The sequence below is a fragment of the Phalacrocorax carbo genome, chromosome 10 (genome assembly GCF_963921805.1).
Source record: "Phalacrocorax carbo chromosome 10, bPhaCar2.1, whole genome shotgun sequence".
In the NCBI taxonomy this organism is placed as follows: Eukaryota; Metazoa; Chordata; class Aves; order Suliformes; family Phalacrocoracidae; genus Phalacrocorax; species Phalacrocorax carbo.
In genome coordinates, this window is record NC_087522.1 from 10,281,258 (window position 1) to 10,305,864 (window position 24,607).

The following is a 24,607-nucleotide window of genomic DNA, read 5'->3' on the forward strand; positions in this document are numbered from 1 at the left end:
ATTCAGAGTTTGGACTAAAGGGAGTTTTGCTTTTAAACCATAAAGTGTGGGCTCATGACTGAAGTCTGAGACATGCTTATACTGTCCACAGGGCTCTCATATTATAGGGAAAAGCAGCAAGGTTGCTGCTTTTACATGCCATATTTTCTACCCAGTTTATGCCTCAACTGTTAAATTAGCAAAGAACATAGAATTCATTGATTTCCAGGAGATGAGTCAGTAACAGCTGCATTTAGAAATAGGTTGCCTCAAACATTAAAATTTATTCCTTCTACACATGGCATTTCTTCACAATTTATCATTGCCTATTAGTTAATAACAGCAGTAGGTTGTTGGTGGTATAGTTTCTGCTTAAGAAACGATGCCACCAAATGTTAGAAGAAGAAATCAGTTAGTTAGCTCTTTTGCTGAGAAATGTGTAGAATCAAGCTCCTGTTGAGCAAGATAAGGGCTGCATTAGCTCTCAGCAGTTGTCTGTGGTGTTTGCATTACAGAAGCAGCACGTTATACTGGAAGGTAAATGCCTGACTCAGTTTATTTGCTGCCTTGTCAGGAGAACTTCTGAAAACTTAATAGGATCATTCCTGTATCTAGCAACTTTAAGATGTCTAAAGTTATGAATATTAATACTGGGCAGATGGAAGCACTTGAGCACATTAAGAGGAATGGTAAAGATATTCATAGCAACAAACTTGTTTTGATCTTACTGAATAAGAAACCAGGTGTGGCTACAAAATGTTCTCTCTTCTCCCAGCCCAATATCCTCAGCACTGGCTGAAGGTCCGAGCACTCGAACAATCCCTGTGCCAGTGTAAACTGCTGCTGGGAGCTTGTAGACATTGGCTCAGGGCTGCTGTGGTGGGGAGGAAGATTGCTGCTTTCTAAAAAATGTCAACGTGGGTCTGATAGTGTACTTACCGGGACCACTGTATTCATAGAAACTTTTTGTAACACAACTGCATTGCGTGCACTGAGCCGGTTTTGGCAGGTGTCAAGCAAGAGCAAATGCCTGTGCCTGGCGATATGTCAGGTGAGCTCTGGCCTATGGTAATTCTGTGTATTAATGCTTTTACCATCAAACATGCAGGTTTTGTGAAGACAACAGTCTAAACATCTGTAACTATGAGCAAATGTGAATGAAAAGCAGTAGAGAAAGGTTCTCTTTTTTTTCTATTTTTAAATTATGGCTTTTATGATAGCTGTTAGATTATTGAGATCCTGAAATTCTCTGGATTCTGAACTGTGCATATTTTAAAGATATAAATAGCCTTTCGTTCAAAGTGTCTGTGTTTTACAGACTGGATACAGACACTTCTACTTGTCTTAGTGCAACAATTTCTTCTGATTTAGTATCTATAAAATTCCTTTCTTTTCTCCTTTTCCAATACAGCACTACTTCATTTTTAACAGCAGCATTTACAGTGAATACAGACACAATAATTGGATTATTCTTGTACCAAATAACAAAACTTACCTTGTTTGATAGGCTGCCGATTAGAGAAGGTGAGAGGAGTAACAAGGAATTTGGTTTCAGCTACCTGCACCCAGTGGTACAGAATTTTTATCGTCCAGACACCGGGTCGCAGGGGCAAATTCAAAGGTGGTTTGTAGTGAGTAAATTCAGCACTGGATTCAATAAGAATATCATATGTTGCTGCAATTACATTAACAGGATCCACCCAAATGACAGTAATGGTGACATTGGGGCCTTTTCCCCATTTCTGCATGCCAACTGGCTCATCTGTTGGCCCGAGGAGTCCTCCAAAATTCCGGAAAAGTCTTTCCTTGGCATCCCATTCGGTGCCAATCTGAAATTGAAGACCACAGTGCTGTTACCATCATCTCTGTAAGTATCTGAGACCCTTACATCAACTAAGGGCTCTCAAGACACACAAATCTTATTACAGGAATTATGCATACATATAAAGGTTGGCAGTAACATGACCTAAAATCATAATGCGTACACAAATTGTGAGACAACCTTGAATGCTAGGCTTGGTTTTTGGTCCAGTTGTCCTCTTTTGATTGATATAAGGGTTTTCTTTACATTAAGAGTGACATAACAGGCTATAGCAGCTCTCCTTTTTCTCCACATGGAAGCTGTCAATAAAGGACCAAGCCTGAATACAGCCTATGGATAGAAAAAAATATGACCCGTCATCTCCTGGGTCATGAAAATGTATAATACTTGTGAGAGATGGACACTGCAGTAGAGACCTACCCAGTTACTGCTAAGGGAAAGGAAGAGGCTTTTGCTGAATTTAGGACAAATCACACCAGGTCCTTTACTACAATCTATCCGTGAGATGCTGTCTCCTTGCACTCCCTTCCTGCCTGATGTGGGGAGCTATTTCTGGTAAACTCTTTTCTAACTGCCATAACAGTGAGATTGTTTTTTATTTATTCACTAACTAACAGTAAAGCAGCTGATTCACAATCTAGTGTAAATATTTATTGGACCATTCTTTTGCTTAGTAGCTTTCATATTTCAGATCTCTTGATATGAATTTTAATGGTTAACCCATAACCCACAGGATGATACAAACTTAGAAGCTGTTGCCATTAACACTTGTACACTACTGAAAATAAGCACCTCTAAACAGATAGCATAAAAATGTAGTAACTAACTGGTATTCTGAGGCCAACTGAAATATATTTTACTATCCCAGCATAAATCTAGCAGTGTTTATGAGGCTGACCGTTAATGCACCACTTCCAACAATTCTTAAGAAGGCAACCTGGTGGACCACAGTATCAAAGGCTGCATATTTGCTTTTGGAGGAAGTGTCCACCTCCCTTCTCCCAAGAGGTCCTGTTCCCATGGTCTCAAATCAAAAGTGATCAATGCCAAACACAAAAAGATTTGAGGGACCCCATTTGAAGTGAAGAACAGGAGAACCCCTTGGCTCCTTTTGTCAAGCAGACATCTGACGTTATTTCTCAGAGAGACATACAGATGTTTTGGCCAGCCTGGTACCGAAACCCCTCACAGTCCTTCAGGTTTTTTCTGGCCTTCATCTCCAAACAGTGTAGATGATCTTAGAGTTGATTTGTTCTTTATACTACAGAAACCATGGGATTGTCTCAAGTGGTCTCCAGAGGCCCATGCATGCACAGACAGGATCCCCTTTTTCAGCATATGTAGATATTGAAGATTTCCCCAACACAGAGCTGTCCTTGTCCCTAATCTTCACCTCACATGGGCATGGTCAGAACCTGCTTTCCTCAACACATAACAAATAATTGTAGCTCATTTGCTTCAGAGATTTTTCGCCTAGATTTCATCTCATTTGATGAGGATAAGTCGTTCCAATATAATGCCAAAATCCCCCCAAATCCATAAAATGTAACAATTACCTCATGCTTACTACCACCGATACCTGTACTGGAAACTGTCCAGACCCCAAACCCTTCTAAATAAATCACTGTGGTGGACAGACAAATTACAGCAGGACTGGAAGCAAAAAGCTACAAGGCCAGTAGAATAAAAACCTACCATCCTAAATCCATCTGTCATCATACAAATTCCTCCTACCAGACTACGACACTGCAGAATATGAGACAAAATGAGCCATCCACCACTCTGCAATCAACACAGCAGAATCGCTGGTATTCCAGAGGTATTTCACCTAGCACACCAGCTAATCAAACCAGACAGCGTAGCCCAGATATCAGACCCAAGCATTGACTGCCTCGAGGAGCTGTCAGTGCGTACTCTCCTGACAAGACTGACTGAATATGTATGGAAATAAGCTCAGAAAGAAAATTTCCTGACCAGATCTTATTATCTACTTTGCCAGCCTTCACTGAATGCGGCCATGTCACACCTACTGGAGCTCAAGCGACCTGGAAAAAATAAAGCCATAACACGTGAAACAAATCTACACCCTCCTGGGCAAAAAAAAAACCTAGAAGGAAACTCCTTCCATCACATCCAATATTTCTTACTAAAGAACTCCTCAAAGAAAGTTTATGTCATCCTCAAAAAATCAACATTCATCCTGACGTACAACTATTTCACAGAATCATAGGATGCTCTGGATTGGAAGGGACCTTTAGAGGTCATCTAGTTCAACGACCCTGCAATGAGCAGGGACACCTTCAACTAGATCATGTCGCTCAGAGCCCCGTTCAACCTGACCTTGAATGTTTCTAGGGATGGGGCATCTACCACCTCTCTGGGCAACCCGTTCCAGTGCTTTACTACCCTCACTGTAACAAATCTTTTCCTTATATCCAGTCTAAATCTACCCTTCTTTAGTTTAAAACCATTATCCCTTGTCCTGTCACAACAGGCCTTGCTAAAAGATTGTCCTCATCCCCATTTCCCCCTGTTTAGTCTCTCATCCCTTGGAAAAGAAATCAGGAAGTTATAATCCCCATGCTCCAACCTCAAGCTGACATTGTTCAACAAGCAGGTTTCACAAAAGAAGTTATGTGTTCATATGTGCAAAGGTTTATTAGAGTAGAATAGAAGAGCCAAGGTTACTATTGGGTAAAAATTTTAACAAAATTGTTGGCTGGTTAAGCTCTGTGCAGGCATGTTATTGAGTTCCCTAATGTAAACCAGAAGTTACTACTGGGAGGAAGGGACAATTCTCACACTGGTGGCAATCACTTCCCATGAGAACCTGTCACAACACCACTGTCAGGGTGTGCAGGTCCATGAAAACAGCAGCACAAAAACAACAAGGAGAAGATACTGTCACAGAGCAGGCCCTCAGCAACACAAAGGCAAGGCACATGGGCACCCTGCAACACCCTGCATGCCTTAGAGCCAGGGCTTACACCAAGACAAGGTGCTGACACTGCATGGGGCTGTGCACCACAGGCACCTTAGGGAAAGGAAAGGCAAGGAGCTGCACACATCTGTTTACAGGATATGTCCTTTATGTCCAGTTTCCAGCTGGGGGACATACTTCCCCATGCTGCACAGCTTACAGCACAAGCTGCTTTTAGAAGCACAGTGTTCTAAAGAGAATTTTACTTAAAGCGCTAGTTAGAGGTTTATACCTCTTTCCTTGAACTCTACATAGCTGAGTTCCCAGTACTGAGATGTCTGATTTTTACAGGCAATGAGATACTACAGTACTATAATATTTTTCATATCCCCTTAAAACATTATAAGTAGGCTTTCACTTTCAAATGGAATACACAATGTATGGGATGGAATCAAGCCGTAATGAATATCTGATAAATCATGAAGGGATGCGGCACAGAAACTCACATTTTCCACATCATTATTTTAATCACCATGATTTTGAGCTTCAAGAGCAGGCACTGTGCACAGGGTGTGTTTGGAATGCTGGAACTCTCTCATTGGCTTAAAACTCCTGTTTCTATCTCTGTTCGGTCCCAAGATAAAATTTTCCCAAGATAAATTATGCCTTGATTATGGGTTTGTGTCTCATTGCTCACCACAAACAGGACCATTAGGTTCACACAATGCACACTAATTGCCTGCCACCTAGTTTATTTTATTCTCTGTGATGAATCACAAGTCTTAACAAGACCAGAAATGAACTTAGTGTTCAACTGATACTCGCTGAGCTGAGACTTTTAGTACTGTACAGCAAATCAATCTTCTGCCCGCCATGTAAAAGTTGTCACGAACCCAGGCTGGTAGGATACACACTGTGTGTGCTGTGCACAAGCCAATTTTAGGAGGTGTGGGAATCATCTCTCTTGGACTTCCTGTAAGTTTATTTTACTCAGCCCAAGACTGAGTGCAGGATCCATCTGCCATTGAAGCGCTATCATTAACCCCACTGGCCATTAAGCAGCCCAGCTGGCTGATTTTTTTCCACGTGTCTTTACATGGTATATGGTGAAATCTGCTACTCGGGAAGCAAAGTCTGAGAAGCAAAGCAAAGGAGTGGAGGGCAGGAAGGGCTGACTGGAGAGATCCTATCGTTCCTGCTGTAATTTCAGTTGTGCATCAGGGTCACAAATACACCAGGGGGTAATTCAATGTGGCATATTTGTGCTCTTTCTGCAGGTCCTGTTGGTGTGAGCTGGGAGAGGGAAGAATGATCTCAGCTAAAAGGTCCCCATACAGTTTTAAAGTTCTGCCAGATCATGGGGTGAAAGTTGTTGAAAAAAGAGCAGTAAGGTGTCCCAATAAGCACAAATCCCAAGTTTCTTTTCTGGTGCTTAACCTACGAACATTGATGTCCTCATCTTAGCTGAACTGCTAAGTTTGTTTTACACTTGCTGGACTTTGACAAAGAAGTGCCATTTTAATAAGCAGTAGCAGATGAGAGGCTTTCCAGCCACACTGAAGCTGAAGAGGTTAATGCTGGATTTATACCAGGCTAACTAAGAGAAAAAATTGGCTCAGAGGCAGAGACGCCTGCAGGCCAAGGGAAGGCAGAAAGTAAAATGAACAATTAAGAAATTATTAAATTATTTACTTTGTACCTCCTGGTCTTTTAAAATATGAATCATCTATGAAAGGAGAGGACCATTAAAGAATTTAGGGAGAAGAAATTATGAAAACAAGTAAACAGCCACCAAAACTCTTTTTGTGCATTTGAAATAGAAGAAAATGTTTCCTTGGCCTGAAAAAAGCTAACTGGTGATTAAATCCTTCCCATGCTTTGCACTCACATGGCTTCACTGCAGCAGCAGTTCCTACAGGGCTGCTTACAGACCAGCCGTGGTCTAAGAGGCAGTGAAGAGCGGCTCATTAGTTCTGTGGTATCCAGGGATCCTCCCTGCAGGGCAACACACTCCACAGAGCTGTGGGCACAGTGCAGCAAAGAAGCCACCAACATGCCACTTCTTCCCCCATGGGGGAGGCTGACACTGGGCACTGCTCCTCGAGGACATCTGTCAATCAGGCTCACGGTTGCTGCAGGGCTGATGTTGGGGAAAAAAGTTTGGTTCCAATGCACTAGGGTCATGGGGGACCTGGCAAGTGGCCAGTGAGTAAATTCCGGTCCCAGGCCTGTTTTCTCCCTACAACTGAGATGAAGTCAGATGTATTCTTTCTAAAGATTTTTATTTGAGTTCTAGAACACTAAGATCAACATACTTCTTTTCATCATACAATTAGAAAAAATTCTTCCCGCTGTCAGCCCAGTTGCTTTCAAATGAAGGACCCAGAGCAGGCATCAGGCTGAAAGTCAGATTAAAAGTACTAAATAAACAGCAGAAATACTCCTACAAATCACAAGAATTAAAGCTTGTATGACCATTTATCACTGCATGAAATGGCAAGCCTACCGTCAGACACATTGATAAATGAAACACACTTTCCATCCATCTCTTTAATGGCACATTAGTGTCATGGATTTGCCATGCACACCAAAACACTGAATCCTACCTAGGCATTTCTTAATTGCCCAAGAAGATGGTAATTTATGGACCTGGCCATAATGACTGGAACACATTTGTTCAATCAATTTTCTACCTTAATTGAAATTTGCGGCTTAACAAGAAAAATCATGAAACTAACCGCTCAGACAGTTACACCTTTAAAACAGAACACAGATGTCAGGTTCTATTAGTGGTCAACTTTCCTAATACATTTTAGGGTGCATTTTTTACACTCTATGTCAGATCCTGAGACAAATTTCCAGAAGAAATAACAGGATTTGTGGGAAATCTCAGCCACCACTGCAATAATTTTCTCTTTCATGTTACAACATCAATATTCTGCTCACATGTAGCACCAATGCCTCACTATCACTAATTTTACGAGGTTTTTTTCAGCATACTCTTGAGAGGAACGCTTACCACATCCCCTTTCACATCTGGAGCTGCAGAAACATGCCATTTTCCCCAGGTATCTCTCACAAGAATCACAGTCACACTTTCAAACAATCAATGTCAAACTTTTAAGGTACTGAGCCCCTTTTACAACAGTAAATGCCTTCAGTTTGTTCTTGAAACAAGAGGGAGTGAGGACACTCGGAGTAACGCAAGAAGTGAGGTTTGACCACAGATCTGAACCGGCAACATTATCTCCTTCATGGATATGCACTACACTAGAGAGCTACTCTCACCTAAAAATTACGTGGAAATACAGTTTGCAAAGGCTGCTGAATTATTATGCAATCTCTCCAGAGGCTCGTGACTTTATGCATGGGTGGCTACAAATACTTACCTCTGAGAACTGTAACCTTCCAAAATCACTTGGTGGACTTGCAATCTTAAAGACTTTCTTTGGCATCACCCATGTTTCCAAAGTTTCTAGTTTACTGACAGCCAGATTGGTTGCATGGTGCCTGATTAGGAAGCCTTGGAAACGGTCAGCAAGGAAGTAAAGGTGGACGGAAACTGGATGGCCCATGGGGTAGTATCTGTAAAACAGCACACGCACACCCTCATCAGTTACACAAGAGAGATATGAAATCTCCATTTACTTGGAGCTAATGGCTTAAGAAGCATTCATTTCAACTAGAAAATTCACCACTGTACATTAAGAGATTTCAAATGTATTCATGACTCATTATCAAATATTCTTGGGCTGTTCTGACTACCCTGAAACATTAGAAAATGTTACTAAGAATATATGCTCATTTAGAACATATTCACAGCTCTAAGCTCTTTAGGAGATACCTCTGCATGCCAGAAAACTTCCCTCCCTTACTGTCTCTTCTGGGTAAAAAGTGCCACCCAGAGATACACATTGTTAGGCAGCAGCGCTCTTTGCTAGGATAAACGATGTTCAGGAAATGTGTCTATTGCTCCAAATCAGGTGGCCTTCTATTTTTTTGCCTTTGGCAGGGTTAGTCCCTACAGATGCCTGGCAATGGCAGTGCCGCCCTCACTTGCTGTGGGACAGCAGCAGGCTGGGGACAGCAGAGGGTGCTGCGATGCCGGGCATGGGCGAGCTGATGCCCCACTCCATTCCCTGCATATAAATCTGATCCCCAACCAATTCTCCAAGGGCAGTGCTCTGTAGGGTGGCACTGCAGTGAAGGATACCAGGATCTGGTCCCCATTTTAGGTCTCCTTTATTTTAAGAAATAAAATTCACATTCCTTAAAGACTTGAAGTTGCTTTTGCCATGGATTTTTTTACTCATAATTAAAAATAAACTGAAAAAAGGTCAAAGAAATAGGAAAAACCACTCATTGGGAGATTGGGAAGCCTTCAGTTACAGTTTGGATTTAAAGACATTGTAGTCATGGTTTCAAATAATTAAAATTTATGGTCAGTTGTCTGCTATAGTCTCAGAAACATCTGTAATGATGTTTGTGTACATATGGATGCATAAATAATTAAAAACATGTTATTCGTAGCTCTGAAACCAAGTATTTTGCTGCTTTACAGAACTGACATTAACTGTGAAACAAGCATGTTTACAGCACATTTAAAACCAACCAGTATCATATCTTCCCAGTCAAATCGGCTAAGTATGACTCCTCATGCTAGTTATTACATCTCAAGACATAAACACTAAGAAGAGCTAACCAAGAAGGACTTCCCTTTACGTGAGACCCGCACCACCCAGAAGGAAGTCTAGTGCTTGAGAAATAAACATAACAAGACAGGGCACAAACAGGGCAGGCACTGATGGGCTGAGCAAAACCACAGCAAAGTTACACAGCCAATACCAGCAACAAACTGACATCTGTTCTGAGTACTAAGGCCTCCTGTTTTATATGTGTGCAGCAGCAAATATTTAAAATATCCTTGAAATAGTTTGAATAAATTGTCTCTTGGCAGCAGTGAGTAAAAATGCCTAGAGATGGAGAGAAATAAATTAAATCTCAATCACACATTAATGCTGCTTCCACTGAAGATGCTGATATGCAATCTAATTTGGTACCAGAGCAGTCTGCAGGGGGCATGGCTTTCTGAGGCTGTGAGCTAGCCCTTGTTAGAAAAGTGTGCAAGGCAGCTTGTTTTATAAAAGTCTCCTGGGATGCTGCGGGTGGGAGCATGGGACTGACTCCAAATGTGATCTGAAGCACTAGAGGCTTTCCTCGCAGTGCCTGCAGCAGCGTGAAATGAGCTGGGGTGGTGACTGCAATATCAGCTAACTTCGTGCTGTTAGCCCCAATAGCTAAGGGAATACTGTTGAGGTGCTCAGCCCAAATATACCCCTGCCATTACCATATTAGAGACATGCAAAATCACGAGGGGGAAAGAGGAAGTGAATATATGCGTACACCTAGAAAGACAACGTAGTATCAAGAGAGAAGAGATGTGAATCACAAAGCTGAGGATTATCCACCTTTCTGTGATTTAAACTGGATGCTGACTCACAGTGTTTTGAGGGGGCTCAGGCAGGTATGAAAATGAAGCCTCCACTCAATATCACTGTTTGCAATTCCTCCCTGCACTGTTCCGTGAGGCTCCAGCCTACAGTAAAGGAGCCATGCTTTATCCCAGAGATGGCTGCAATCAGCAGTGGATGACACGGCTTCCCTATCTATAATCTGAGCAAGCTTGAAAAGCACCTTGAGTTCCTGTGCAATGAAAAGCTCCCCAGAAATGAAATTGATTATTGATATTAATCATCTGGCAAAAGGACCGGCAAAAGGAATAAGCACAAAAGTAACTGTCAAATTATTTCAGTACTGGTTATACATAGCTCCCATCCTCTCTGCTGGCTCCACTCTGCAGGACAAATGACCCAGGACTTCTTTAGGTCTGCCTTTATTTCATATAAGGAAGGCATGGAACTAGTGATTATTTCTATCTAATTGTTATTGATCTTTTATTGCTTTGCACCAGTAACCTTTACCTGCAAAACTGTAATAGGATTCTGGATCACTTATTGCCACATCTTTCTAAACGGGACATTGCTCAGCATTTCCATGGCTAAGTAGGAAGGTCAAGGTGTGTTCGGTTACCTCTTGAGAACACAGAAAGGGCAAAATCCATTCATCAAAGCACAAGGAGTGTCTTCAGTATTTGCTGACTTATGCTATATGTGTTTTCTATTAGGATAAAAAAAGGCAGGGTCCAAAAAATACATTCTGAAGAAGGAATTAAGAGATTGTAATGTAAGACTTTAAGAGAGATGAACCCTCTCTGCTTTGAATGTAAACAGCTTCAGATGTGTCTGCAGGCAGCAGACATCTATCATGAAGAGAGCTTTTTCTGTTCAAGTCTAACTCCAGGAATTCTTCCTTCAAATCTCTTTTAGACCGAATTCTTCTTTGCTAGGCTTATAGCTGAAAAAGGAATCTAGAGTACGGGGTGGGGGGGGTTGCTTTTAAACAATATGGACCTTTATTTGCTCTCTCACTATATATATATTTATGCATACATATATTTTATTTATTTGATGCTAATACTTGCAATACTTTTGGCACAGACAGCTGTACCAAGCAAGCAAATAGAGCTCAAGCAACTAGTTCTCTGTACCCCATGTATGCACCCAGGGGAACGAACAAGCAAGGACCGTTAACCTGCCTGTGTTCAGATTAATTCTGAAATCCTGTCCTCTGCTTTTGGTAAGCATAATAGAGGTGAACATAACCTCTGCTGCAATCACACGGAGGCTTTAGGAGCTGCGGGTATAATACACTTGCTGAAATTAATCAAAAAAGCAGCAGTGGGGGTAGCACCGTCCAACTGGATCCTGTCAGTCTTCATAAGGCTGGAGAGGAGCTCCTTCAAAGTGCGGCAAACAGGTCACATAATGTCAAGCCTGAATAACCAATGCTTTATTATGGGCATAAATACTCCTGGAAATAAGTGCTGCATACTTGCAGCTGCCTGGCCCTGTTTGTGACAGTATGCTCCAGCCACCACAGCCAAGTAGATGAACCTCTGCCTGTACTCAGCAGTCCAGTCTGTGTCCCCCGAAACACCCAGAAAAGGAAAGACAGACTCAGACTAACCGGCAGCTGTTGTCTCCAGCAGCATGGAACGAAGTCTCGGCTCTCCGCAGGCCCAAGCGGGAGAATGCATGGTACATGGTGAGGGCGACATCGCTGAGGGTGTGCACACCGTCAGGCTCATCATACACGTTCTCCCAGTATGACCGGAGGCCGGGTGTGCCAGATGGGTAGTTGCCATACAAGTAGTAGTCCAACTGGCCAATTATCTCTTGATTCACTATAGCTTCAAATTTGCGGGCAAAGAAAGTTGGCCTCGCTGTCTGCTGTGGTGAAAGGAAAAGACATTGGAGTGAGTTCCCATTTTCAGTGATGACACTTTGTCCTAAGCAATGGGTTGGAGTTGATGACATGAACTGGTTCTCCCCATGGGCAAAGGTGACTTAAAAGGACACCTTTGTAACCATTTGTCATTAAGAGTGTCATTAAGATTCAGATAAACACTACATAATTACTCAACGAAAATGTAGGTGTGCCAATCCCTTTGTACCAACAGCCACGCCCTGCTGCCTTGCTCTGGAAGGCTCTCCCAGTGCTGGAGGGGTGGGGAACACTCTCTAAACTGCCGTGTTAGCCTGGAGATGGTGCAGCACTGGCATGTGTTTCTAGCGGTTAGGCTGGGAGCAAAGCATCCTGTGGCACAGGAGCTCAGAAGAGGCAAAGCAGCATTTTGCATGTATGGATTTGCTGCTATGGTGTGTTAAGAGGACTCTGCGAGAGGTGCCATCTGTGGCTGAGGTTTCTCAGCTTCTGACCGGTCCCATACGGGTTCTTTGCTCTACACTTGACAGAGTCTTGGGTACCTTACTAGTTTTTATGCTACACAACTACCATTAGCTTTTAAAAAGCCTTTGTTCTGCCTTGCTCATATTTGAGCATGGGTTCTGAGGAGCTGAGGAGTTCAGAAGTGCCCCAGATGGTTGAAAAATTCTGTTGTGGATGCTCAGTTTTACTATGAGATGGTGCATGCTGTGGGCTCTCTGATGTCCTCCTCTGCAGCTTGCTTTGTGCCTCTGTGGGAACTGTGAGCAAGCCTTCTAGTGCCATATGTTCATCTGAGAGGCTCTCTTGTCAGGCAAGTGTCAGAAGTTGCCTTTACATCTATTCTAATTTTGAACTTTCCCTTGCCGCTCAGTTTACCTCATTGCTTTCTGAAATGTCGTTGTGGGATTTTTCCCAGCCTGGAACAGGTCAGCCTCTGCAGACTGGCAGGAGTTTTTTAAGACTTGCCATTTATTCTGTGCTGGAGACTTCCCTGGGACTGGTGTTTGGGACAGCAGAGCTACTCTTAGATAAAGTCTCATTTGCTCTTTTTGTGAGTGCCTGTGTCACTGACTTCAACCGCGCCTGGTAGGCAGCATATTACAATAAAGAAAAGATCTCTGTTTCAGTGCAGTCATCATTTTTGTGCTGTAGGGTAACACATTCCCCATCCCACACAAAGCCTGAACAAACATGCTTTATGCAAGGAACTCTGAGGAGCTGCAGGGATGGAATTGCAAATCTGGTGACCTTGAAATAAGTAGTTGTTCATTCTTAATAGAAGATACATAGGCCAGATACAGTTTTGAGACCGAGGGCACCCTTGAGCACAAGGATTTGCTCTCATGTCTGCCTTGAGGAAACTGTATCATAAAGTAACCAATTAAACTTTTTAAGGCAGTCCTGCCAAGCCTGGGTGATTGAAACCTCATGACTCTGGCCCCCAAAACCATGAGATAAACTTAAATGTAATCACATTGACAAATATTATCATGAAAATTGATTTGTCTTGTGCTATGTAAGCCTCTAGCAGGCACTCTAGTCATCTTTTAAGCTTTTTTCAAAGATGAAAAACACTGCTTAACAGTGAAAGCCAGGAGCTTCATGAAATCATGAAAGCATCTGAGCTGGAACTTTGGAAAAAACCCTTTGCAATAAATTTGCAAGAGTTACCAAGTAATATTGGTACAGTGAGAGCTGTGTCAAGCTTCCCTCCTTTCTAGCACAGCAGATCTAGCAATGAGGAGTAGTCCAAAGAGCTGCTTTGTGACCTTGCCAAGCAGCAGTAAGTCTCAAGGGCCAAAACACAGGAGAACCAATCTTTCAATCTTTTATTCTCCTGAAATTAAGAGCAGAGCTTCCTCACACCTTTCTCCACCTTGCTTGATGAGGTAAAAGCTTCCCTTCCCACTCCCTGCTGCAGCCGTGCAGCCAGACAGCTCTCTGCACCCCAGCATAGAGTGAAGATCTTCTTTGTGGGTATCAGAGAAAAGACCGCTTGTTACCTGGAATCGGTGGAAGTCTGCTGGTTTGAAGTCATTAGGTGAACAACCACACCAGTCAACAATGTGCTTGTACTGACACTTGCAACCGAGTTTACGGTTCCAGTTTGTGATGCGCAAGTTGTTGTCCACCATGGTGTCACAGTACGGGCTATTTTCCAGAACAGTGTGAAAGAATGACTGCAAGAAAGACAGAGGAGATCAGTACATTCAGCTCCTCAGACTTCCATTTTCACCTTCACTTCAGCCCATGGGCCTGTAGCTAATGCAGGTGACTTATTTTCTTTCAAAATGACAGAATTAACAAGCTCTGTTTTTCTGCCATATATTAAAAGCACTCTACATGTACACATTCCATAGAGCATTAAAAAAATCACAACACGCTACAGACCCAGGCAAACTGTAATAACATACAGTTGAGGCCTTGTTACAACTACCTGGCACAGAGTAATTGTACTTTTTCAGTGACCAGCTTTGGGCATCGGGAGTCCAAAGGACTCCAGGAAAGGTACCACTACCAGTAATGGTTTTATTTTTATTTCAGCTGTATGAGCAATTCTAAGAAATTCACGTTATTTCTCTTCTGTAAGTTACTCTCTGGTCTAACAGATTTAGGACTATTTTCCTGAGCAATGTGTTAATGATATATCTCAAATTGCTTCCTAAGAAAATTCTCAAACCTTCACCATCACCCTGGTTACTACGAAAAAAAATACAGTCTCAGACACCTCTTCTGTCGGTGTGTCTATCTTCAGCATTCCGAAAGGCATTGCTAGTTGAATGGCCTTGTTCTGAAACATACAGTTCACCCCAGGCACCAGAAGGACATTCTGCCTCCTGCAATTACATCTGAAATCGTAAGTCTTTATTTGCTGACTCAAGGCAGCAAGGAATTCCTATTGGGCTGTCCTAATTATATCATCGTAATATCAGCTGTTATATAAATCATGTGTAAGGGGACTGATACAGCAGGTTAACAGGTCAGAGAAGGCAGGGTGATTTTCAGAAACCAGCTATGTACTGCACAAAGAAAATCTTGTAGAAAGAAGCTATGGAATATGATAAAAATTTGCCCTGTAAGAGATCATTTTTGGAGCAGTGACTTCTCTTTAAAATCAGCAATGATAAGACCTATAAATACCCAGCATCACTTTAGCATGGCTGGCCCCCAAATAATCCCCCTACCCTTTTTAATGTTAAATGACAGACCAGTGAATATGGATTTTATGCTTGAACTGTTTGGTTAAACCCATAAAGGCATCCATTCTCATTCAAGCGAGAGGGAAAAAAAACCCCACCCTATCCAATTACCCATTGCCCTGTGTCCTTTTATAATGATACAGAAATTTCTCCTAGATAATGGATGAACAGGTTATCAGAGTTGAGAGAAAAGGTGATTTTTAATAGAAACGGGATTAAAGCAGAATTATTCAACATGTATGTGGAATAATAAACCCCTATCAAAAGATGACAATCACTGTGCTCTACCACAAGCTAATGAGCCTAGATTTGCAAGACTGGTCTCATCAATCTCCCAAAATGTTCAGGGGCCACTAGCGAGGAAGGAAGTTATCCTTTTAAAGACAGTCATCAGGTCTTTCTTGGGATGGCTGCATGCTACATACCCTGGGAAAGGAGCCTGACAAGCCAGGGGAGCAATGTACCTGCTGAGGCAGGTGTAGCACAGCCTGACAACCTGCCAGGCTCTGTGCTCTCTTTGTAGATAACGCATGTCTCCCTGACACACTGCTGCACGCTACATGAAAACCCATCCTGGTGTGCACTCCCCTTCTGCATCACTTGAAGCCAGAGTGATTTCTGAGTGATCTAAATGATTTGTGACTATGCCTTCTAGCTGAGTTTTGAACAGAACAATAAACCTTTGTTTGTAGTGTTTTTATTTTTAAAGAAAAGGGTTGGATAATAGCAAGGAAAGCTACTTTTGAAGACAACTCGCCATCTCTAATGGCCTTCAAAGGCAAGCAAAGGGCAGCTGGACTTTTGGTTGTTCAGTAATAGATTAATAGGCTTAGAAGTATAAAACAAAGCAACTCCTTGCAAAAAAGTCCCACAAACAAACAAAGCAACTAAACAACTGCAAAATTTCTTCTAACTCTAAAGGACTTACTTGTCATGGGAGTAAAATTCTCATTATCCACTGTGGGATGATCCAAAGCCCAACAAAATCAGGTGAAAGCCACTCTGACTTTGGTGATCTTTTGGACAAGTGTAAATGTTGCAGTTTTGAACACAGAGAGGATTGCTTTGAATTTACTTACCTCAGCAGGAAGCAACGTGTAAGAGTAAAACCTCTTCATCTTTGTTACTAGATCATCATTAGAAAAAGTGACATACTCCACAAACTTCCTGTTCAGGAGAAACCAGTCTGACCCTCCATCGACTGTGATTCCTTCTGGGATCTTCCTGTCTCCCAGACGCCACATGTGGGTATCGCATTCCAGGAAAAGCCGATCCAGTCCTTGTTTTCTGATAAATCTGAGGGAATACAAAAGCAGCTATTAGAAGTTAATTTGTATTTTGTTATCATGACTAGCTCTATAAAGAAAGAAGCTACGTTCTCAAACAAAAAAGGATAAAAAAGTCACTTGTTTATATTTCTGTTCTACTCATAAATAATGTAGAGAGGTTTAATAAATGATTAATCAGTTATACATTCAGTTACAGGGGTAAAGATCAACAGATTGCTTTTAAACATCATTTACACCTTATGCTGCCCTAAGACAGAACTGTGCAAGTTAGAGTTGTATGGCATGAAAATCCCTAATGTTCATTAACTCCTAACAAACCACTGCAGAATAACCATAACACGAACAAGAACGAAACATAATCTATGTGATAGGCTTCTGTCTCTAAATAAATACACAGGTTTTGAAAGACAGCAAACCATACATAAAGGTAAAATGACCAATTTTCTCCGATGCTATTATTCCACAAATTTCTCTGTTGGGGTATAGTTAATTGGGAAGAAACACAGTTGCATTGCTCTTCCGCGTAGAATGAGTATGTTTGCTCCATTTTCAAGTCTATGGGGAACAATGTTTTCTTATTGCTGAACCATGAATAAGAGGAGCAACTGCAAAACTGTATAGTTATGGAAATGAATTATCTGAGACCAATATAAGAAGAAAAATAGTTGAAAAATCAATCTATGTTTGAAAACACTTTGGACCGGATGCCCAGACATGTTTTGAGACTGTCTGATCCAGGTTTCTATTTTATTCCATTTTCAGAATTACTTCCCAGATAGGGAAGCAGAGCAGCCATGAATTACCACATGGCTTTGCAAGGGGGACCGAGCGCTGTTAATAATGGTGTGTTGCTGTGTTGAATAAACCCCACATGTTCTGAGCAATAATAAATGCTAGCTAACCAGACCATTACAGTAACTAACATCCAAAAGACCACAGACCTCACTGGATGTAAGCACTGCAGGCTAGCAAGGGCTGCCACACCTACAGTGAGGAGGACACCGTAAGACCTGTGTTTCCTTCCTGAACAACATAGAGCTACACCAGGTTTCTTAGAAAAGTTTTAGGATTAGGAGGTCAAGAAGACATTTTAGTGGTCCTCAAACACACACAACTGAAGGAAGGGGAAAAGAAATGAAAGTTAAGGAACACCTCCAAAGCCTTCTGGACTCCTGCATCTGTAGATGTGAGTGTTAACCCTGTAGCCTAGCTCCGTGGTTAAAGTTTTGTTCTATACCAATCAAAGAACTGAGACACAATTACGAAATGGTGCATATTAATTTTCAAAAGGACCGTAAATGGCTTCAGGGTCTATGTCCTACTGATAGCTATGTCTCTTCTCACAGTATGAGAAGGAGAGCTCCTCTGTTAACACAACAGTGCAGAAAATGTGTAGATGAGAGTGGAGAAATTTTCCTTCCATGAACAAGTTTCTAATTTCATGTTCCATTATGAAGGATAATAGAAAAGCCTTTCAATTTTAATGCAGTGCTCTGGAATGTAATCTTCAAATTCAATATTTATGCAGTTATCTCCAAATCAAATATTAATGTGCCTGAAAGTTTGGTAATTTATTTATTTCCCTCAAAACTAAATGCTCATTTGAGTTAATTATTTTAAGAAAATAATAGAATTTTATCGACCATATTTAAATAGGAATGTAAGTTCTTTTCCATGAAATCATTTATTTCAACTGCTATCTCTACCAATCTATCACCCTTCATTCTCATTTTCAAATAGAAGTTTCTTTGACCACAATAGAACCCCCCAAACAAAAAACCCCACCTGCCCATTTCAAAAACCCCTCTACTTACAAACTCCCTCAGCCTATATTACATGACAGGGCTTACAGTTAACGAATACCAGAAAGCTCAGTTGCACAGCTTCAGCCTCATTGCCTGAAATTGGTAATAGAAGAGTATGGCCACACTCAGGATGAGAAGGTGCCAGCAGATCTAGGCTCACATTTTCCAAAACAGTTGACAAGCTCCTTTTTTGCATACATACACAGTTCTATGACTTTTTGAGCTAATGGCTTCGAACAGCAAATCTCAGCACATGGAGTGAAATAAGACAATTCTTGGGAGCATTCTCGGAGTGTTTTCACAACAACTCTCAGTCCTTACATCCTATGCAACAAGGTTATTAGAAGAAAACTAAATGTACTTTCCAAACATTATCCTCCAGCAAGGCAGCGTAACCCAGCTGAAGAAGAGCAGCAATGCCTTTGGAGACCTGCAAAGAGATGGCCCTTTTGCTAATGCTTCTTGAAATGTTCCTAGAAACATCATATCATGTTTTAAATACCAGTAACAACCGAATAAGAAGGCATTTCTGAGAAGGTTCACCTTACTGGGCCTGCTTCACACACAGTCATTACACCTGAACAGAATAACACATATATTCATAGCAAATAATTTCCTTTTATCTATAATGCAATAATTTATACAAGGGGCTCTGAAGACACAGTTCTCCATTGGGCCATTGCTTGCCCTCTGTTTATGGTCCTTGGGAGACAAGTGGACCAAGTATATTTCAGATCTGCTAGAAGTTGAATGATCCTGCCTTTGGAGGAGGCAGTGGGTTACCCTAGCAAGCCTAGGCTGCACTGCTGGCACACAGAGAGCTGAACTGCAACTAAAGTGGAAAAGGTATATGAGGCTTTCTTTCTCCTCCAGACTATCTTCTAGGATGACTGGTGCTCCTAGCTACTCCAGCAATAGCAATTTTGGCACTCAGGGAGGCAAGAAGTTACTCTAAGCATATTGGATATTGCCTGAGGGAAAGGGAAAGGTACAGTTTGTATGCCACGTAGGCCTTTTCAAGAAATCAAAAACCCTTAAACATTACAAACAGTTCATAAAGATTCTTGACTAGCCATCCAACAATGCTTGCAAGCAGCCATTGCTGAAAAGAAAGATAAGAAGATGGAGGGCAAAAGCATGACCTTACTGATTTGTTTTAGTCTTATGCTGTATTTCTGTATTTCATTAGTTTCTGGTTATACTCAATGTAATACCAAAACAGTGTCTTTTATGAGGGCATGCTAAGCTTCAGAGAGCAATGAAATGCAAAAAATGGTGATTTTTTTCCCTCAGGTCTTTCTCTCTTGGGTTTTACAGGACATCTAGCAGACAACTCCCAAACTGAAGTAGAAAAACTGGATTAGTACAGCATTTCATTAATCTTAGTAAATTTGGAAAAATTCAGGTGCTTCCTGGCACCCTGAACTTCAGGCAAGACTGGCACACCTCTGACAAGCGCAAATGTGCTTGCTAGGATAATGACATACAATTGCACCAAGGTATCGTTAGCCAAATACAACAGAGATTGCCATCAGATGAAGACACCTGACCTTTCGCCTGATCTAAGACAAACAACAGGAGGAAAATAATGATGATAAGAAAAGAGGGTCAACCAGGAGAAAATAAAATAAGACTAGGGTTATTAAAAAGCGTGTCATTTTACCTTATTGCATGGAACACTCCATCTAAGACATTTTATGCTTACCATTAATCAATTTTAGCTCTTCCTAAAGAGCCTCCAATTTGGAGGAGCCTGGATTGCATTTGCAAGTAAGCAGCAAGCATAGCATAATATGAATGTGCCTTGCCAACTGAGCTCAGCAATCAGGCAACTACACAGGTGAAAGGTCATGTTTGTGCCCTCACTATGTGCGGATGCAGCCTCAGGGTTTACATGGTTCCAGATGGTTATTTTTATACTTTGTTAAAAAAACCTACTGTCTGCAACACGTGGTCTATCACACTGAGTATAGATAGTTAACTGTCCAGAAGCTCATGATTGCAATCCAGCTTAGGGAATCCCTCTTATTTCATAGTGTATTTAAATATTTATTAATGCATTTCAGATGAGACTCTAGCATTGTGTAACACATAAAGCATTTATAAGATGTTTAGCACACACTCCTAAAACACGAACATAAACACATAGCTCAGCTCTTCTTATGATGTGTTTTGACTACTAATAAATATTGTTGCACAGTTACTTAATATCAGCAAAAATATCACAATCAAACATCACCCTTTTGGATAGTTTTCTGCAAGTGACACTGCAGCATACCACAGCAACTCTGAGAGATGCCTGCTCCTGAATGCTCACACTCATGCAGTATGTAAGACAGAGAGTTTGCTGCTTCTGTTTTCCAAAGTCAAGGAATGAATAAAACTTTCTTAAGCATTAAAGGCTATCAGATTGCTAAACGTTACTTATCAGTAACTCATCACTAAAGGGTTTTTGTCTGGAAAGAATACATTTGTTAAGGTTTAAAAGGTTTCTTCCTGTATGTTTCCTGTTTCTGAACTCTTGCCTAGAAAACCTCCTATCGACATTTCACTGTTAACCAGGTGCACCTACCAGGACCTCATCATCATTACTCACTTTACAAGAATATGAACTATGAATAAAAGTTAACAATACATCAGCAAAACAATTCATCCCAAGTCGAAAGCCAATACCAAAGCAAGGATCTGCAGAGCTTGGAGCTCCACTAGCACCACATCCATGTTCTCCTTAATGTACGTGGACAAACTCTGCATATTGCTTTGACACTACGTTCTCCTCTTTTAACTCTCTTTAGACAGAAATTTGAAGAAGTCAGCCAATTTCGGTGGGAAAAGTCAAGTAAATATTTTTATGGATGAGAAATATGAGAGGCTCTTGCCAGCAGTGTTTGTACAGCCACCTTGGAAACACTTACCAGAGTCAGTCAGTTGGGAAGCATAAAACAGTAACTTGCAATTTAGGTGACCAAGTAGAAAGCACAGAAGAGTAATTTGACAATCTTGAGTTCAACAGTTGCAACAAGTAATCTGTGAGCAATCTCTAGGCTACAATATATCTCCATAAACCAGTTACTGAATAATTCTTTGTAATAAGCAAGTTCATAAAACCCAAACCTGCATAGCGCAGTTTCATTCCCTGTCCGCTGCAGGCCAGAAATCCTGGCCTCCACTGGATATGCGATGAATTTCCAGTTGCTTACAACACAAGCTTGCCTTCACCCCATTTCCGTGAGTAACTCCATTCTATGAAGAGTTAGACAGTATTTAAAAAATCTGAAATAACTCACAAGTGGCTATTTAAGCAGTGTCTATACTGTACCAGCAAACATCTGTTCTAAAGATATGATCTGGCAGCATGTTTCCCAAGACCTCTTTCTGTCATGCTGAAGGCCTCCAGGGCTGACCCCCCACTCCCAAAATGGAGTTGAAACTTGAAAAGGGGAAAAATGTCAAAAAGAAATCGCACCTACTTAGACTGTCAAGATGAGGAAGATTTCCTCCCCAGTATGACAGGCCGCACGCAGAAAGCGCAGAATGCACAATTCCTGCTGTTTCAAAAGGCTATGAAAAATCCTCTTAGTATAGATAAAAATGAAGAAAAGAGAAGGAGAAAGTAAAATTGTAACCTGGTTTCAAATGTGTTTAAACTGCAGCATCCTGAATGCAATATCATAAGGTTGAAAGCAAACTTAGCTTTCTTTAATTCCCTTACTCTGAAGAAAATATTATAAAACACAGTACTATCCTAACAGTCCCCTAAACTTTAATGCAAATGCACAAACATCAACAATATCATAAAGAACTCTCTTGACTGGATTTGCTATAGTGAGATTGGGTTTATTTCACATGCAGAAGCCAGACCTGTAAGTAAGCACATAAATTGAAATGCTTTTAGTAGCTTTGCCCACTGTGCTATATGCTCAGAAGTTAACAAGGAGCATAGGGAAACCTTACTTTTAAAATACGATTAGTGTTTGTCATTCGCAGCTCTACACGCCCTACAACAGAGGAGGGCACCAGACCTCGTGGAGCAGCAGAGCATGGCTGGTGTGTGAATGGAAGCGTGGCTCACCCTGCATCGTGGGATCACCAGGTGCCCCTTGGCGAGGACAGGGATTGAATTCAGAGCAGAAAACACAGGTGACATGGCCACGAAAAATAAATCAGCACTGAGTTAATGACATTTGTTCCTGCAGTTTCTGTGGGTCTGTAGGAGCTGGCCTGCAAGTCACCACAAAACCAAGCAGTTACCACAGTTGTTTCCAATGTATGTTTAAACAGTCTTAAACTCAGTGTGTAAGTAAATCTGGGACAGACAACTGGTCTACTGCCACAAATTGCTGGACAATATAAAGTATAGATTATTTACAGCATAGCAAAAATGGGACAGTATTTTGACTGGCTCTTTCAAGTTACAAGTCTACCTTGAAATACTATGTTAAACATGGCCCTTCTCAATCAAAGGCATCTTTATGGAAACCAAACATCCATGGCATTTAGGGTATTCCACACGAGATGCTGTTGAATACACACATTTTATCTGGTCATTATTCCATCTCTATATGGACATGATTAGATTTTTCAAGCTTTACAATAGGTGCCTCATACTCTACATAATTTGTTTCTGCTTCTTTCAGATGTAATTTTCTCAGTATATCCATTTAATGCTTTAGTCATACCACATCTTTGCATTATGTTTAGAAGAAATTCCTCACAATTCATTCTTCTCACCCACCTTTTCCTAAGCATTAACTTCCACCGGCTTCAAAAAATCTTACTTTCCATCTTCTGGAAATCTCTCCTTCAGAGGAAGTCTTAAAAAGCCTTAATGCTTCTCAATATTTCAGTGTTGCAGGTCAGGGAGCAAACTCTTCAAGTATCAAAAAAAACCCCAACAACCCTCTAAAATTGTTGTAGAAAACTTGCAGAGTCTATTTTTTCCACTAATGACTCTACTAGGAATTGTCTTGTTTTGAGAACAGTTCCATACAGTCCCTCATGAGTACAAGGCTTGGGAGGGACTTCCAAAGACTTCCCTGTGGGTTTCTTTCCACTACTCTTCACTTACGACATCTTTTAAGAAACACTGAAACAGTTTTTACAAGGATAAAAATGTAATACCTTCCTCTCATGATCAGGAAGGCCACAACTCAAGTGATTTTGTTTCTTTTTATATAAAAAGTAAGCAAAAACAGAGAAAAATGATAGTATGCAGAGATGTAGCATGAATTCACCACAGAGAGGCTCAATGATATGGAACCTGACATTCTGCCATCTATTTGTCTCCAATAAATGTCTTCTCTAGAAGATTTCTTGTCCTCTCACCTCCTCTTCTTCCCAATGCCCATATGACTGAGCAGTCTCCGACCTGGGAATGCTGCTGGGCCTAAGCAGCTAAGCTTGAACCCACCTCATCTACACGATGCTGCTGCTGGAGCAGCTAAAGCACACGGTACTGCTTCCACCATGGCCAGCAGACCACAGCTGCTGCAGACCCCGCAGGCAATGCAAAGTGACACACCACACCGCGCAGAGCACAGCCAGGTGTCACCACAACAGCATCTCACAGGGTGTTTCCACTGTGCTTAACATCTCCAGATCTGCGTACTAAATGACCGAAGAAAGGAAAGGAAATGGGTATTCAAACTTTCCAAGTGACAGAGGGCAAGTGTGAGTCACTTCCATACAGATTTTCAAGCTACCAAATCAGGCTATTGACCCATGGTAAAACAGGGCCAAAAATATCTGTCCAACTTAAAAGGATGTTCCCTGCTATAACTGTTTCATAAAATGTTGCAGAATCTTGGATGAAAGGACACAAATGCTGCTATATATACACCATTGAAAATGAAGCGTGCAGCTCAATGTTCTTCAATAGCAATCACATTTCTGATTACTTTACTGGTACCTTAGTTTTCACCTCCTTCCTAATTCCCCCACCACAAATCATGGCTACTTCAAACGTTCTCACTTATAGCACTTTCCTGAACTGGTGGATGATCTTGCATGTATAATCCACCAAGACCACCAAGCATCCTGTTTTGTTGCACGTCAAGACATATGGCTGTTTTTACTGCGTGTTCCTATCATCTTCAACCTATTTTTGTTTTGCATTGACAACTTAGCATTGTTTTCCAAAACTGTGCAGAAATAAAAGCCCTACAAGGAGGCAAATTGTCAAGCCAAAGCAGTAAAGGCTTTATGGTCCCCCTAACGCTTAGCATAAAGCAATAAGGATCATCTGA

General features: G+C 41.4%; 1 protein-coding gene across 5 annotated transcripts in view; it reads right to left on the reverse strand.

Annotated features, from left to right (window-relative positions):
- Nucleotides 1–24,607, reverse strand: part of XYLT1 (xylosyltransferase 1) — a 207,851-nt gene that overhangs the window by 14,699 nt on the left and 168,545 nt on the right. For 3 of the 5 annotated variants that reach the window (XM_064461806.1, XM_064461804.1, XM_064461808.1), the window contains 5 exons: nucleotides 16,348–16,564; nucleotides 14,072–14,248; nucleotides 11,808–12,070; nucleotides 8,111–8,306; nucleotides 1,475–1,808 (listed from right to left, as the gene is read on the reverse strand). In XM_064461806.1, coding sequence (XP_064317876.1) covers nucleotides 1,475–1,808; nucleotides 8,111–8,306; nucleotides 11,808–12,070; nucleotides 14,072–14,248; nucleotides 16,348–16,564 — 1,187 coding nt within the window. The remainder of the gene's footprint in view (nucleotides 1–1,474; nucleotides 1,809–8,110; nucleotides 8,307–11,807; nucleotides 12,071–14,071; nucleotides 14,249–16,347; nucleotides 16,565–24,607) is intronic. The other 2 variants (XM_064461807.1, XM_064461805.1) reach the window with 1 other exon arrangement.